At 36.6% G+C, this 17,472-nt stretch overlaps 1 protein-coding gene across 4 annotated transcripts in view; it reads left to right on the top strand.

Annotated features, from left to right (window-relative positions):
- The window catches only part of VPS8 (VPS8 subunit of CORVET complex), a 288,453-nt gene that overhangs the window by 80,766 nt on the left and 190,215 nt on the right, over positions 1–17,472 (top strand). For all 4 annotated transcript variants that reach the window (XM_061166734.1, XM_061166737.1, XM_061166735.1 and 1 more), the window contains 3 exons: positions 6,796–6,842; positions 12,823–13,045; positions 17,306–17,395. In XM_061166734.1, the coding sequence (XP_061022717.1) occupies positions 6,796–6,842; positions 12,823–13,045; positions 17,306–17,395 (360 nt within the window). The remainder of the gene's footprint in view (positions 1–6,795; positions 6,843–12,822; positions 13,046–17,305; positions 17,396–17,472) is intronic.

Genomic DNA, 17,472 nt, shown 5'->3' on the forward strand with positions numbered 1-17,472 from the left:
TAAAAGAAAACCTTTAACCACTTTACTTTTTTACATGTGTATACTTCTGATATTTAAGATTGTGTCTTTTATTCCAGTGATTGCGTTTGTAATTATAGTATTGTATAGTTCCCGTCATCCGCTATTTGTGGAGGGGGGGGCATTAGTCATTTCTGTTATTAAATAATTTTCTTTATTCTTTCTCCTTAGCATAATTTTCTTTATTCTTCCTCCTCAACCCCTCCTCTGTTGCCAGATTTTATCCATTATCTTTTATACTGTTAAAAATGTTTCTACTTCTAAGTTTGTGAGTTTTAAAGGATATCTTTTAACTACCAATATACCAATGAGGCCACTTAATCTCCCTCCAACCTTTTTTTCCTTTCTCCTCCCAATTTGTTTTCATATAAGTCTTTTCCTCACTGTCAGGGTGTCTGTTTGTTTTAGGCTTACTTTTTAAGTTAAATATAGTTCCTGCTGATTGCCAGTGCTTTTACTATAGTTTCCCCAGTCATTTCTTGGCTGCTGAATCAGTTCCTTCAAGAAAGACTAATTCCCTGGTGGTCCAGTGGTTAGGACTCTGCACTCTCACTATCGAGGGGGCCCAGGCTCAATTCCTGTTGGGAAACAGATTCCACAAGCCATGCCATGAGGCTCCCCCCCCAAAAAAAACAAGGGCTAATGAATCACCTCCAGTCTCATCAGTAAAGTCTTTAACTACCCTGAAGCTGTAAAGCTCACAGTGGTGGCTGTATGATTTCCAAAATTCTTATTTTCAATTGAAAGCTTGAATTTTAATCATTAGCAACGTGTTCCTTTTTTTTCCCCTAAAGTGACAGCTTTACTGTGTTCCATTTCTGAAAAAATTTTCATAACACAGTCAAGTCTGAACAGAAATCTTTTTCTGTCAATCATCATACTCCATGATAGAAGTGATTGGTTCAGCTCACAACTCAAACAGTTGCACAAGTGCTTTTGTTGAGACAACTATAGTGCTTTGTGGTGCAACAGAAGTGCTTTAGTCCTATTTCTTGTTTCATCACACAGAATTTTTTTTTTTTAATGTAACTTGAAGGTTGAGATTTAATAAAAGTAATAAAAAGCACTGCTTCATCAAGGACAGTCTTTGTTTTTGTTTTTTGACTGCGTTGGGTCTTTGTTGTTGCTCACAGCCTTTCTCTAGTTGCGGTGAGTTGGTGCTACTCTGTAGTTGCCGTGTGTGGGCTTCTCATTGCGGTGGCTTCTCCTGTTATGGTGGAGGAACAGGATTGTTCCTGACCAGGGATCAAACCCATGTCCAACTGCATTGGTAGGTGAATTCTTAACCACTGGACCACCGAGGAACCCCCTAAAGGCAGTCTTGAGTGAAAATGGCATTTTTTTCCTTTCCTCTGAGGGTATGACTGTGAAGAATATGATGACTGCTAGTATAGATTGGTTCCACTGCTTGGATTCAGGCTAAGAAGACAGCAGTTTAACTGACCCTTGTTGCATTATATTTGCAAATGTGAACACGCTGAATAATAAAAGTGAAATATTCATATTATTATTAAGATTATAATATCATGAAAATGTTTGAATTCACAAAACTTTGAGTCTTGAAGATGTCCTGTGGTCCTCTTATGAGTCACACTTTGAGAACAACTGATATCATCTTAATTATGCTAAATGATTAGCAAAAGGTAAAGAAATAGAATAGTTTTAAATAATATTTTCTCTTAGTGGTAAAATTATGGAGGACATTTTATCTTTTGAAATGTCTTTATTTTTCAAATGTTATTTGAATTCATACTGTTTTCATGAAGAAGAATATCATGCTTCACATTCTTGGCTATAAAATGATAGGCTTCTAAACAGAAGGGGACAAATGTTTAATAAAAGACACACCATTTTTTTTCCAGATATGGAGGCTATTTGGTCAAGATTTGGCCGAAAGTAAAGTAATACGGAAGAGGTTAAAAAAAAACAAAGGAAGCCTCAAGAGAACAATGTTTTTTGAGTTGTTGAGTCTTCAAATTGTTGGTCTCTAGCTTTTATATTGAAAAATATTTTGCCTTTCCTTAAGGATCTTGAAAATGTTGTTCTGTTATCTTCTGTCATCGAATACTATTGTGGGAAAATCTGAGGCTAGCCAGGTGTCTTTTTGTCCTCTCTCAAAATTCATCTTATTTATTGGCTACTTAGTTTGGGTAATCCAGTAACTTTACTGGGTCTCAGAATAATTAACCTAGGTCATTTTTTCCCTGCGCTATTAATATGTAGATTGACGACTGTAAAAAAAAAAAAAATCTCAGGAAGGTTTTCTTGGATTGTATCTTGAACTATTTATTCTATTTTGTTGTTTTAGTTTTCTTATTCAGGGATTTCAATTATGCATATATTGATGTTTTCTCTGTCTCTTCCTCCCCCTCTCCTCCTCCTTCCCCTCTCACCTTTCTCCTCTGCAAGCTGGTTCTCACCCATTACTGTGCTTACCATCTAATCACGAAGATAAAACACCTTTTTACTACTGATACTTATGATATCCTAATCTGTAAATAAAATGTTCATCTTTTATTCATCCCCAGTGCTGTATTAAACAGTGATGATCACTCCTTCCTTTTTAAATTCTGTATCCTGTAGATATCTATGATTGTATGCTCTTCTCTTTTTTTCTTTTTCTCTTCTTCTAACTTTTAAACCTTTGTGACTGTTCCTGAGTTGGATTTTGTTTCCATCCTCTGACCGTGTCATAAATACTGGTCGTCCTCAAGATGTAGTTCACTGTCCACTGATTTTTTTCCCTTGTTATTGCCGGACAGTTTTATTCATGTATAATATTTCCTCTCATAACTTAGAAGTGTGTAACTGTTGCAGGTGTTTCAGATTACTATATCCAATTGCTTACTGTTCAACATCTAAGTAAAGGTGTTCCTCAAAGCTATTATGATAGCCCAGGCTACATTAAGCTTCTTCCTTCTGATACTCCCTCTTTTATTCCTTATCTCATTTCATGACATCGTCGTCTAACCATCACTCACACTAGAAACTTAGCAGTTTCATAGATTCCTTACGCCTTCCTGCCCACAACCAGTCTGTCACCAACCTCTACAGTTTTTCTTTATAAATAGTTATTGATTCTATCTGCCATTTTTTGTGCCTACTCTCACTACCCCAGTTTAATCTCCTGTTTTCATCTTGGACTGTAATGGCCACCTATCTTCAGTCTTGGTTTTCCAGATCCTCCCTTTATAGAATCAGCAGAGTGATTTGTCTGCATGTATTAATCTGGTGGTTTCACTCTCCATTATCCCTGTCATTTATCCTTAGTACTTAATACTAGGCTAGGCACTTAATTCCTTATTTTATGCCTTTAATAATTCTGAATATACTTTAATAATTCTACCTAGTAATTATAATATTTGAAGTTTTATGGGTCTCCCCCTGTTGTTTGCAGTTTCTGCTGCCATTTACTTATGGTACATTATTTCATGAGGTGCTTTAAAATTTTTTATTTTGAGCACATATTTAGTGGGACTTTTTCAGGTCTTATTTTGCCTGTGTCAAATACTGCTTCTGGAATTTTCATCTTTCAAGTGCCCTAGGAGTATCCTTTTTTCACAATCACCTTTTATGTTCATTTCTTGGCTTGATTCAGTTCAGTTCAGTTGCTCAGTCATGTCCGACTCTTTGCGACCCCATGAATCACAGCACGCCAGGCCTCCCTGTCTAGCACCAACTCCCGGAGTCCACTCAAACCCATGTCCATCGAGTTGGTGATGCCATTCAACCATCTCATCCTCTGTCATCCTCTTCTCCTCCTGCCCTCAATCTTTCCCAGCATCAGGGTCTTTTCAAATGAGTCAGCTCTTCGCATGAGGTGGCCAAAGTATTGGAGTTTCACCTTCAACATCAGTCCTTCCAATGAACACCCAGGACTGATCTCCTTTAGGATGGACTGGTTGGATCTCCTTGCAGTCCAAGGGACTCTGAAGAGTCTTCTCCAACACCACAGTTCAAAAGCATCAATTCTTCTGCGCTCAGCTTTCTTTATAGTCCAAGTCTCACATCCATACATGACCACTGGAAAAAACATAGCCTTGATTAGATGGACCTTTGTTGGCAAAGTAATGTCTCTGCTTTTTAATATGCTGTCCAGGTTGGTCATAACTTTCCTTCCAAGGAGTAAGCATCTTTTAATTTCATGGCTGCAATCACCATCTGCAGTGATTTTGGAGCCCAGAAAATTAAAGTCAGCCACTGTTTCCACTGTTTCTCCATCTATTTGCCGTGAAGTGATGGGACTGGATGCCATGATCTTAGTTTTCTGAATATTGAGCTCTAAGGCAACTTTTTCACTCTCCTCTTTCACTTTCATCAAGAGGCTCTTTAGTTCTTCTTCACTTTCTGCCATAAGGATGGTGTCATCTGCATATCTGAGGTTATTGATACTTCTCCCAGCAATCTTGATTCCAGCTTGTGCTTCTTCCAGCCCAGCGTTTCTCATGATGTACTCTGCATATAAGTTAAATAAGTAGGGTGACAATATAGAGCCTTGACGTACTCCTTTTCCTGTTTGAAACCAGTCTGTTGTTCCATGTCTAGTTCTAACTGTTGCTTCCTGACCTGCATACAGATTTCTCAGGAGGCAGGTCAGGTGGTCTGGTATGCCCATCTCTTTCAGAATTTTCCACAGTTTATTGTGATCCACACAGTCAAAGGCTTTGGCATAGTCAATAAAGCAGAAATATATGTTTTTCTGGAACTCTCTTGCTTTTTCCATGATCCAGCAGATGTTGGCAATTTGATCTCTGGCTCCTCTGACTTTTCTAAAACCAGCCTGAACATCTGGAAGTTCATGGTTCACATATTGCTGAAGCCTGGCTTGGAGAATTTTGAGCATTACTTTGCTAGCGTGTGAGATGAGTGTGGTTGTGCAGTTGTGTGAGCATTCTTTGGCATTGCCTTTCTTTGGGCTTGGAATGAAAACTGACCTTTTCCAGTCCCATGGCCACTGCTGAGTTTTCCAGATTTCCTGGCATTATTGAGTGCAGCACTTTCATAGCATCATCTTTGAGGATTTGAAATAGCTCAACTGGAATTCCATCACCTCCACTAGCTTTGTTAGTAGTTATGCTTCCTTGACTTGATTATTCCCATACTAAGGAGACAGAGTAAATTCAAGTTCCATATCCACCTATAGGCAGGATCTTGGTTATAAATTCTCAGAGAGTACAAATTTATCCCCACTGAGTCCAGGCATCCAGGCAGAGACAGACAGCGTTTCTTGTGATCTTTCTATGCCTATAGGCAGTTTTTTTATTTTCCCCCTAATTTCCTTTTTCTAAGGAGATACCTTTTAAGAATCCTGGTTTTAGGAGGGTCTTTGTTTCACTTCTTTATGTTGCAAGAATCAAGGCCTCAGCTTGTTTCTGACATTAAAACCCAAGCTCTTACATGAATAACAAATTTATAAGACAGTCTGAGTGACAGCTCAGGGCTTATTGTTTTGGTTTGCAGTTCCCTTTTCAATTTTAAACCCTGGGTATTGCCCCTATTTTGGGGCAGGAGGAGCTCAACTATGTATTTTAAAGAGTGTTTATTAAATTTCCCCAATGTTTCTAAGAAGGTTTTTTTTTTTTTTTTTTCTCCTGGAGATTATTCATCTCACTCTGTATTCTCACTCAGGGTTTAGACTTAATACAGCTCTAACACATTTCAAATCTATGGTTTTAGTTTCTGATTTTGAAGAACCTAAATAAGATTCTAATGTAGTCGTGAGGAATATTGATAACTAAAGGAAGCAGGATGGATGGCGCAAGAATAGCCTTTCAGAATCATAGGTCCTTCTTTCGCTTACTTCTCTCTCAGATAATAAGGATTCTTCAGTTTTTGTTCTTTTTGTCAAAGGATTGTTAAGCTTGTGGTATTCTCTTCTTCACATAGTGTCTCCTCTGTTCTGATGGGATATTCTTCTGCACATAATCTAGGTCTTCCAGGATATTTAAAGGAAACCATTGCTCCTCAGCTAACAGAAAATGAAAGAGCACTGCTGAAATGTTAATGCTTGGGTACTTGACAAGTTCTAGTCATAATAAGCTACTGCTCCTTCCTCACACGGTTTCTCTTTAAAAAGGCCAAAATTATGGGTTGCCATTTACTTGATTTGAGTCTATGCATGATGAATTTTAAAAAATCAAAATATTTTGAAACTGAGAAATTAAAGCAACCTTAAAATAGCTGGTTTTGGAGGATTGTGGCAAAATATGGACAACTTTAATCACCCGAGCCACCAGTAGGACCAACTAACTGTATTGTATTATTAATTTGATCTATTTCTTTCCTTGCAGATTTTCTTTACAAAATTGTGAGATAATTACACATTGTCAAGGTTGTTATAATGTTGTAAGCTCTTTAGTAACTTGTAATATCTACATAATATTTTATTTAAATAGCAAATTTAAATTAAATAGCAAATTTACTTAACTATTTTCCCATGTTGTATATTTAATTTCAATGTCTCCCTCCCCTCTGCCTCCTTCTCCCCTTTCTTTTATTATAGAACTGTAGAGAATATCTTAATACTTTAATTTTTTTTCTTCTTAAATGTATTTAGGATATATTTCCTGATAGAATTACTGGGTAAAAGTGTTTTCACATTTTTAAGGCTTTTGACACAGAATGCCAAATTGCTTACCAAAAGTATAGTGCCAAGTTATATTCTCCCAACAGTTTAACAGTACTTGAAACAGACTACTTTTATTATGTGTTGTGTCTATCCAGGGGGCCACTGGACAGAGATGTGGTTCTGATGCTTTCTTTATTGTTTCTCTGCAGGATATGGTACCTGTCATAGTTGATTACTGCCTTCTGCTACAGCGAAAGTGAGTATACATTGCCTGTCAGATTCAATTGTTTTGAATCCTATTTGCCTCTTGCTTATATTATAATATACTGCTATGAATTTGACTGAATGGTTTTTTAAAACAATGAATTTACAGAAATTCTTTAAAAATTTTCAGTCCATTTACCTAATAAAATTAACTTGTCCAATATAGATGCTGTGGGTATATCATCCATAAATTTATGTGGCAGAATAGTGGAGATGAAGAACATAGCAAAAGAACAATACTACTTAAAGATCTTAAAAGTGTATGATTCATGCACACTATATATATATATCTCTATATATAGAGAGAGCATACATATGTATATGTGCTTTTTTTATGAATCATCACTAAAACACAGTATTTCATACCATTCAAAAAAAGGCAAGATTTATTGTGTTTCCACAGTGTTGGTTTTTGGATCCTCTTTGTTTAAAAGAAATCAGTGTAAATAAACTCTTGATTAGATTCTGTTTATTTAAATAGTAACTGTGTAAGTTAACCAGCCTGTGCTATTTCATAATTCTTCAGATTTATAATAATAGTTAGCATCCTATATTCCAGGTTTTGTTCTAAGTACTTTCTATTTATCTATCTTTTATAACAAGTTATTTAACTTTTATAATAGTGAGATATAGGTATCATTATTATCTTCATTTTACATATGAAGTTCCAGAAGTAGTATGTGATTAAGTAACTTGCCAAAGTTTGCTCCTACTTCTTTTGAGGAGCAAAGGTAGGGTTCTGATGCAGGTGGTCTAGCTCCTGGCTTTTTGCTCTTAACTACCAGGTTGTACCACTTCTTCAGTAGTGGAGGACAGCTCTGAGGATCCAGTGCAGATACTCCCCAAACCCTGTGCAACACTGACTTTGACTCCTGAATTGATGTCTATTCAGTTTGCCTCAATCATATACAGTTGGATCATACTTAGAAAGTATCAGTGAAGGTTATCAGGAAGACAGTCATTTGCTGTGTCAGACCTTCAGTTAAGTCACAAAGGGTTCTAGCTTCTGTTTACTTAGGGCTCATTCATTCCAGTGTTTTAGCTATAACATTATATGTAATTATCCAATGAGGTATATTGTATTCACGGTTGAGATATTGTTGAGAACATTGTTTTACATTATACATTATATTGTATTTACATTTACATTATATTGTCCTCTTTATAAAGACCCATGGAAGACATTTCTCTTATGTCTAGTGGGGTGTTGTTTGGTTCTGTTTATATATTTAGTGCACACTGGCCAGTGTTAGGATTGATGCTCTTGCTCCCTTCAGACAGTCTCTGAATTTGTAGTTATCGCATCATCAAAGCTGAGTTCTTCACATTTTTTAATTGTTAAATTGATAGTTCAGAAAGTGAATTTGGTCATTTTCTCTGTCAGTTTGAAGTTATGAATGATAAACTCCAAATAGAATCTTTAATATGAGTATTAAAAGTTATGTACAAGACCTTTTTGATGGCCCTCTGTTATTCAGAATGGATTTTTTCTGTTACACTCTGTGGGAGCTAAGTTTGAAGTAGTAAACATCTGTTTTGAAATTAGCCCTTCCAGAAAACAAAGTCTGCACCCTGAAGAGTAATGCCTAAGTACAGAGAAACACAAGAGCCAAAAACTTTTTTTGTATGTACTTTTCTTTCTCTCTCTCTCTCTGATGCTCTAATAAATATTCTCCCAGGATGATGAGAAAATGTCTTAGAATTTTGTTTTATTTTTATTTGAAGTTAGAGATGCAGATAGGAGTTGCTGAGTTATATTTTTCTTGCTTTCTTATTATAGCCTCTTACTGGTTAAGAAAGAAACAGAGTTTTGCCATTAATCTTACCAGCACTGCATGCTGCAGTTTGTCACAGGAGTGCCTTATTTGTCAACTTTTATGCTCTGGTTACTGAATTTTTAGCTCTTTAATTCTCCTCCTCCAGACTTTTTGTGCTGAGCTAAAATATATAATTATCTTTCCTAGCATGTTGTTTTTAACAACACATTACAGAGTGCACGGGCTAGCAAATATGACATTTTCCTTAAATTCATTAGAGTCACTTTGTTACTCTTATTTTATCTTTCTTATAGTAAAGCTTCATTAATCTCAGTTTCTTTTACTTGGCTAGAAGTTGGTAATCACAAAAATGTAATGGACTATTGATTTAAAATGAAACTAACATGAAAAATACTCCAATAAATGTAAAGCAAAGGGGAAAATGTTGCAAAAGTTACACTTGTGGCTATGAGAAAAAAATTAATGGATATATACACACACCACCACCCCCCACCTGATATTGCAAATACTATTTATTGAAAAGCAGCATGAAGCAAACCTAGAGCCTATTATACAAAGTGAAGTAAGTGAGAAAGACAAATATCATATATTAATGCATATATATGGAATCTAGAAAGATGGTACTGATTAACATACCTACAGGGCAGCAGTGGAGATGCAGACATAGAGAACAGACTTTTGGACACAGTAGGGGAGAGAGAAGGTGGGATGATTTGAGGGAGTAGCACTGAAGCATGCTTACGTATGTAAAGTGTGTGGCTAGTGAGAATTTGCTGTATGATGCAGGGACCCCAAAGCCGGTGCTCTGTGGCAACCCAGAGGGATGGGGTGGGGAGGGAGGTTTAAGAGGGAGAGGACATAAAGGGGAAAAAAAAAGAGGGAGAGGACACATGTATACCTACTGTTAATTCATGTTGATATGTGGCAGAAACCATCACAATATTGTAAAGTAATTATCTTCCATTAAAAATAAGATAAAAGACTATTGGGACTTACCCGATGGTCCAGTGGCTAAGACTGCACTCCCAGTGCAGGGGGCCCAGGTTCGATCCCTGGTTGAGGAGCTAAATCTCACATGCTGCAACTAAGACCTAGCACAGCAAAATAAATAATAAAAATAAATCAATAAAATAAAAGACTTATAAAAAGAAAGCAATGTGGGGTTCGGTGCAGTTGTAGCCAGTCCACTTATCATTTGTCCTCTTCCAGGACTTCAGGTGAGGCCAGTCCCCATCCCATTACTTTCAGAATCTACTCTGTCCTTTTTGTAGAACTTGTCATAAAAGACCACATCTGTGGATGAACCATCTACCACTTTTCGCAGCTGACGTGAGGCACATATGTAAAGATTAGCAAATTTAGTAAATAATAAATAATCAATCCTAACAGGTAAATAGAATTAGCACAGTTATTGTATTTAAAAAAGAGAGAATTAAAGAATCAGTGAATTATGTAAGTGAGTACACTGTATGAATGGAAACACGGATTGCCAGTCATCAGAGAACTGAAAATAGTGATAGCGTTTATAATTAAATTATATGGGGGGAAAAAAGACAATTGTCCATTGAAACTGTTGAAATTATACATTGCTGATGCTATGTGAATTGGTGCTGTGATGCTTTTAGGAGATAATTTAGTTTTTAAAAATTTTATTTATTTTTTAATTGGTGAAGCATTGCTTTACAATTTTGTGTTGGTTTCTGCTATACAACAACACGAATCAGCCATAGTTATATATTTATAAAACATCCCTCTCCTTCATTCCCTCCCCTCCCCCATCCCACCTCTCTGTGTCACCACAGAGCGCCAGGCTGGACTCCCTGTATTATTTAGCAGTTTCTCACTATGTATTTTACACATGATAGTCTATGTATGTCAGTGCTGTTTTCTCAATTTGCCCCACTCGCACCTTCCCTCACCTTGTGTCCACAGGTCTGTTCTCTACTAGGTTCATCAGTGTATTATTTTTCTAGATGCCATATATATATGTGTGTGTGTTAATATACAATACTTGTTTTTCTCTTTCTGACTCACTTCACTCTATATAAGAAACTCTAGGTTCATCCATCTCTCTCCAACTGACTCAAATTCATTCCTTTTTATGGCTGAGTAATATTCCATTGTATAAATGTACCACAACTTCATTATCCATTCATCTGTTGATGGACATCTAGGTTGCTTCCATGTCCTGGCTATTGAAGATGTTGCTGCAGTGATCATTGGGGTTTATGTGTCTTTTTGAATTGTGCTTTTCTTAGGGTATATGCCCAGTAGTGGCACTGCTGGGTCATATGGTAGATTTATTCTTAGTTTCTAAAGGAATCTTCATACTGTTTTCCATAATGACTGTATCAGTTTATATTTCCATCAGCAGTGCAGGAGGGTTGCCTTTTCTCCACATCCTCTCCAACATTTATTTGTAAATTTTTTGGTGATCTCCATTCTGACTGGTGTAAGATGATACCTCATTGTAGTTTTGGTTTGTGTTTCTTTAATAATGAGCAATATTGAGCATCTTTTCATGTGTTTATTGGCCATCTTTATGTCTTCTTTGGATAAATGTCTGTTTATAGGTCTTCTGCCCTTAATTTGATTGAGTTGTTTGTTTTTCTGATACTGAGCTATATGAGCTACTTATATATTTTGGAGATTAACTCTTTATCAGTTGCTTCATTTGCAATTATTTTTTCCCATTCTGAGGGTTGCCTTTTCACCTTGTTTATAGTTTCCTTTGTTGTGCAAAAGCTTTTAGGTTTTTTTAGGTCCCATTTGTTTGTTTTGGTTTTTATTTCCATTAATCTAGGAGGTGGGTTAGAGAGAATCTTGCTGTGATATAGGTCAAAGTGTGTACTGCCTATGTTTTCCTCTAAGAGCTTTATAGTTTCTGGCTTTACTTTTAAGTTTTTAATCCATTTTGAGTTTATTTTTGTGTATGGTGTTAGGAAGTGTTCAGATTTCATTCTTTTACACTTAGCTGTTCAGTTTTCCTAGCACTTAAATGACACACTTTTTTTTTTTTTTTTTTTGGTATCTTTTGACTTTAAATAAATTTCTAAAAGTAGAATGACTAAGGAATTATTAATAAATACCCCAAATGGAGAGACTGCATAAGGAGATGTTCATTGTGGCCTTACTCATTATAGTGAAATAGTAGTGTTATCCTACAGGAATAGTTAAATAAATTCTGATGTTTCGGCATTTAAGTTAGACAAAATGATAATTTTAAAGAGTGACTAGAAACTTAGAAGAATGCTTATCATATAATTGCATGAAAACAAAATTCAGATTGTATCTATGATGAATATAACTCTAACATTATTTCTGGGGATTTCCTTGGTGTTTCAGTGGCTAAGACTTCACATCCCAGTGCAGGGGATGCATGTTCAGTTCCTGATCAAGGAGCTGAGATCACATATGCCTCTTGGCCAAAAATCCAGTAATAAATAAATAAAAATAAAAAACAGAAGCAATATTGTAATAAATTCAATAAAGACTTTAAAAATGGTCCACATAAAAAAATCTTAAAATAATAAAGTTATTCTTTGCAGAAGAACTGCAAAATAAATAAAACAGTTATTGAGTGTGGCAGCATTTGTTTGATTACCTTTTTTTGTTTCTGCAATAAAAGTTTTCAGCCATGTTTTTAAAATATTGAGCATTTTCTTTTTCCTTTCCCTCAATTATCACTACCTAAACCCTTTGGGAAGCAAGGGGCAAGAACTAGATAAAGAAGCAAATTAGCCATGCAGATCAGATGGGAAGATTTAGATACCAGGAAAGAGGAAAGGATAAATTGTTAATAGTCCATTTAATTTTTTTCTACTTCATCATAGTCTCCGTACTACCTGCTCTCATATTGGTATTGTCTTTAAGAAGCAGTGTGTCATAGGGATTCAGCAGAGTTGAGGCCAGAAGACTGATTCAAATTCTGACTCTATCCCCTTGTTAGCTAACTGACTTCCAGCAAATAATTTAACTTCCTCAACACTTTTTATCTGTAAAAAGTATTGGGCAAATTAATTAGGATAGTATATATAATATGAGATTTTTCTAAACATAAAGCTCTACGCAAATATTGTTACTATTTTTAATAAACCTTGGAAGTTGAAATAGAAAGATGAGATATACTTAGAAGACTGAATTTAATGGATGGATGGAATGTTCCTAAAAGTATTTTTCCCCATTCTGTTACAGGGATCTTTTATTTAGCCAGGTGTATGACAAATTAAGTGAGAATTCAGTGGCCAAAGGAGTGTTTCTGGAGTGCCTTGAACCGTATATTTTAAGTGATAAATTGGTGGGGATCACACCCCAGGTAATGAAAGACTTGATTGTTCATTTCCAAGATAAAAAGTTAATGGAAAATGTGGAAGCCCTCATTGTACATATGGATATCACCAGCCTAGATATTCAGCAGGTGAGTTTATAGGCAGTCTACTAAATTATGGAATAGACATCATTCCTTTATTGATTATATTTTTCTGATTTTATTAGGCCTCACTCTATATCAACCCGAATTATTTTGGAGCACTTTTTGGTAATAAGAGGTCTCATAAACTTGTATTTATCAGTATATTTCTTTGAAGTGTTCTTTATTGGGAGCTAGATTAGAAAATCCTGCAAGCCTTTGGTTTCTTTGATATCCCCCAGACCTCTTCACATAGAGTTTATATTTGGTAGTTGCTCAGTAAATAATTATTGGCTGATCCTCCTTCATCAGTTTGTTCACTACTGCAGTTTTCATCCTGCAAATGAATTTCAACTGTAAGTACTTTCACGTGAATAATAGAATATTTTTACTTTTGAGAGTATGAAGCCATTTTTTTTGAAAAGTTAGTTTGTATGTCCAGAGTTGATAACTTTCATACATTGTTTTGAAATACAGAGCATAGTATAAAAAGCAAATTTTCGGACATTTTAGCTTGATTAGCCAACCTGTTGTTTGATAAAATGCTTCCAGTATATCTGAGGTCTCCAGAACAAATATTAAGTCCTTAATTGAGGAGCAAATATGTATCTGACCTAAGACACTTCACTAACTCTTCATTTAACTCTTCAGTTTCACATTAGTCCAGTTATGAGCGACGGCACAAAGATACCAAGGGGCTGAGCCCTATGATCTAAAATACGAGTGACTTACAAAGTTAGAAGGACCAATAGGTTTTTGTTTTTTTTTTTTTTTAAATATGGAAAATCACATGGAAATGAAGGGTTTGAAAAATGATTCTTGTTTTCTTCCTGGAAGCTCTGTATGAATACCTGTGAGTTTGCAAAAATCAGTTCCTCTTCTATATATTCCTTTCTGTCACATGGGTAAGTTGGCATAATCTTCACATCTGATATTAGGTCCATTGATTTGAGAGCATGTTATCATTCTAGCTTTATTTACCTGTCACTGATATAAGAGAAATTTCTTATTTCTTCTCCTTCCAACATTTTTAGCTTTTTCTCCAACACTGGGTTAGTATATCTACTCTTTTTCATGTTAAAAAAGCAGTTTGAACAATCTCCCCCTCAGATTCCTTTCTCTCTGTATCAAATCTTCTACTTCTTCTTCTTGCCTTACCTCCACATCTCATTTCCCCCTTGCAGCTGGATTCCTTCCTTCCCCTGCTCTTTCTCTCCTTTCTTTCCCACTTTTTGAAAGTATTTTCTAGATTGCCTCTTCCATTTCATTCACATCCTAATAATTCTTCAACTTTGCTTTCACTAGAGTCTGTAATGACCTCCATGTCCACTATATCAAATGGCATTTCCCAAATTCCTTCAACAGCATTTATTCATTAATTCAAGAAGAATTTATTGAGTGACAGGCTCTAAGTATGCTTTCATGAACCCAGTAGATAAGGCTTGTCCTCTCATAAGGCTTACATTAGCAAAAAAAAAAGAAAAAGCTTTGACAGTAAGAGACAAACAAGTAAACAAACCAAAATATCCAAAACAAATGTTCTGTTAAAAGTGAAACAGGCAATAGGTAAAGAGAGAATGAGAGATTATCTTAGATTGTTATAGAAAACTTTCTTGAGAAAGTAGCATTGAGTCTGATTGATTCTGGAATCTGAATTGCAAGAGGAATCAGTAATGCAAAGATCTTGGAGGAGAAGATTGTTATGGGTAAAAGCAACAACTGATGCAAAAAAGCAAAAAAAAAAAAAGATATGCCTTGGGTATTAACATGCTTAGTCACTCAGTCATGTCTGACTCTTTATGACCCTATGGACTGTAGCCCACAAGCCTCCTCTGTCCATAGGATTCTCCAGGCAAGAATACTAAAGTGGGTTGCCATGCCCTCCTTCAGGGGATCTTTCTGACCCAGGAATTGAACCCAGGTCTCCTGTGTCTCCTGCATTGCAGTCTGATTCTTTACCATTGAGCCACAGGGGAAGCCCTTGGGTGTTAAAGTTACAAATGAAAGAAAAACAACTTGGTTGAAAAAGAGAGGTAGCTCTTTTAGAGCAGGGTACATTTTTCTATTTTATTCTGAGTGTTATGTGAAATCCTCAAAAGATTTTAAATGAGATTACTCTGATTTGCTTATGGGTAGCAGAATGAGAGATAGGGACCTAGTAGAGAAGAAGCAAGGAAATTGGTTAAGAGCTAGTCAAAAGGAGGTATACTGGCCAGAGATGGTAGTGGTGAAGTGAAGAGAGATGGCTTGACTTTGGGAATGTTTTGGAGGTAGAACTCATTTTCTGATGAATCAGACCTGAAGGTGTAGAAGGAGAGAATTTAAGACTCTTGCCTAATATTTTGGCTTGAGAAGCAAGGTGGATAGTAATTCCTTTAAGAAGATTGGAAGACTGGGATAGATCTGAGTGTAGGAGACAAATCAGGAGGTATATTGTGCAGTTTTATTTTGAGATACTACTAGACATAGACATTTAGGTGAAGATATCAAGTCAGTGGCTGAATATGTGGGTCAGAGGGGAGGTTAGGGAAGCTATAAAAATGTGTATGACCTTGACACTCGCTGAGAGGACGAGAAGAGGACCCAGAACATGCCTTTGTCTGGGAAAACTCTCCCATGACACCTCACTTCCATTTTCCCTCTGAACCTCTTTGGCTGTTCCTTACCATTCTCCTTCTTTGACCTCTGCTCTTCTACTTCAGTCTTCTGTCACTTAAGTACTAGAATTTAGCTCTCATAGGAACAGAGTATGATGTACTACATACTTCAAGTCAGGGCTTTGCAGGTGACTCAGTGGTAAAAAAAAAAAAAATCCACCTGCTAATGTCAGAGACATGGATTCGATTCCTGGGTCAGGAAGATCCCCTGGAGGAGGAAATGACAACCCACTCCAGTGTTGTTGCCTGGAAAATTCCATGGACAGAGGAGCCTGGCGGGCTATAGTCTACGGTGTTGCAAAGAGTTGGACACGACTGAGCAACTGGACTTGATCCTTCAAGTCATCTCTGTTCCTCTTCTATTTTCTCAAATTGATTTCTATCCATCTTTAACCACTTCAAGCTCCTTTCATCCTTTCTGCTCCTTCTGCCTGCAAAACCCCTCATTTCCACCTCTGCCTTTGGCTTACATACGTGCATCTCTTGTCGTTGTTTAGTCACTCAGTCGTGTCCAACTCTGCGACCCCGTGGACTCCAGCACTCCAGGCTTCCCTGTGCTCCACCATCTCCCAGAGTTTGCTCAAACTCATGTCCATTGAATTGGTGATGCCACCCAACCGTCTCATCCTCTGTCGCCCCTTCTCCTCTAGTCTTCAGTCTTTCCCAGCATCGGGTCTTTTCCAGTGAGTCGGCTCTTCACATCAGGTGGCCAAAGTGTTGGAGCTTCAGCATCAGTCCTCCCAGTGAATATTCAGGGTTGATTTCCTTTAGGATTGACTGATTTGATCTCCTTGCTGTCCAAGGGACTCTCAAAAGCCTTCTCCAGCACCACATTTCGAAGGCATCAGTTCTTTGGCACTCAGCTTTTTTTATTGTCCAGCTCTCACATCCATATGTAACTACTGGAAAAACCACAGCTTTGACTCTATGGACCTTTGACGACAAAGTAATGTCTCTGCTTTTTAATATTCTGTCTAGGTTCGTCATAGCTTTTCTTCCAAGAACCAAGTGTCCTTTAATTTCATGCATCCGTTAGGTCCTAACTTAAATATTGCTCCCTTAGGGATGACTTTCTGAATATTCCAGACCAAGACAGTTTCCTTTATAGACTTACCACATTTGTAAATGAGCTATTTGCATAATTGAGTATCTTCCCCAAGTCATAATTCACATACCATTTTGTGCCCCTTTTGGTGAGTGTCCAGGATGAATGGAAGTGCTGTCAGGGTAGAGACTCGATCCGGATTTGTCTTACCTATTATCCCAATGCTGAGGAGAGGACCTGAATATAAATGTTTAGTAAATATTTGTAGAACTAGTGACCAAAGGTCACTAGAATGGATATGGAAAGGGGGAGGATAGAGAAGAAATAAAATCATATATTGGAGGATGTTTAAAAGTAGCTATTATACTATTTAAAGTAACGTTGAACCTACAACAGCTCTTCCCCTGGCATTGTGTTTGAGTACTTTAATTTCAGGTTTTTTTCAGAGAAGGAATAAGAAAAATTAGGAAAGAGAATTCAAAATCTTACCCATAATTAAAGCTTTGAGGAAAATAATTGGTAAGACTTACTAAATTGTATGGACCAAGCGACATTTCCTTTTTACAGATAGTTCTCATGTGTTGGGAAAATCGACTATATGATGCTATGATCTATGTCTACAACAGAGGCATGAATGAATTTATTAGTCCAATGGAGGTAAGATTCTTCCTAATTTGTACACATATTTTATATTGTCTATTAATATCTTTTCCCTTCTGTCCATTTGCTTTGAA

The sequence above is a fragment of the Dama dama genome, chromosome 19, assembly GCF_033118175.1.
Source record: "Dama dama isolate Ldn47 chromosome 19, ASM3311817v1, whole genome shotgun sequence".
NCBI lineage: Eukaryota > Metazoa > Chordata > Mammalia > Artiodactyla > Cervidae > Dama > Dama dama.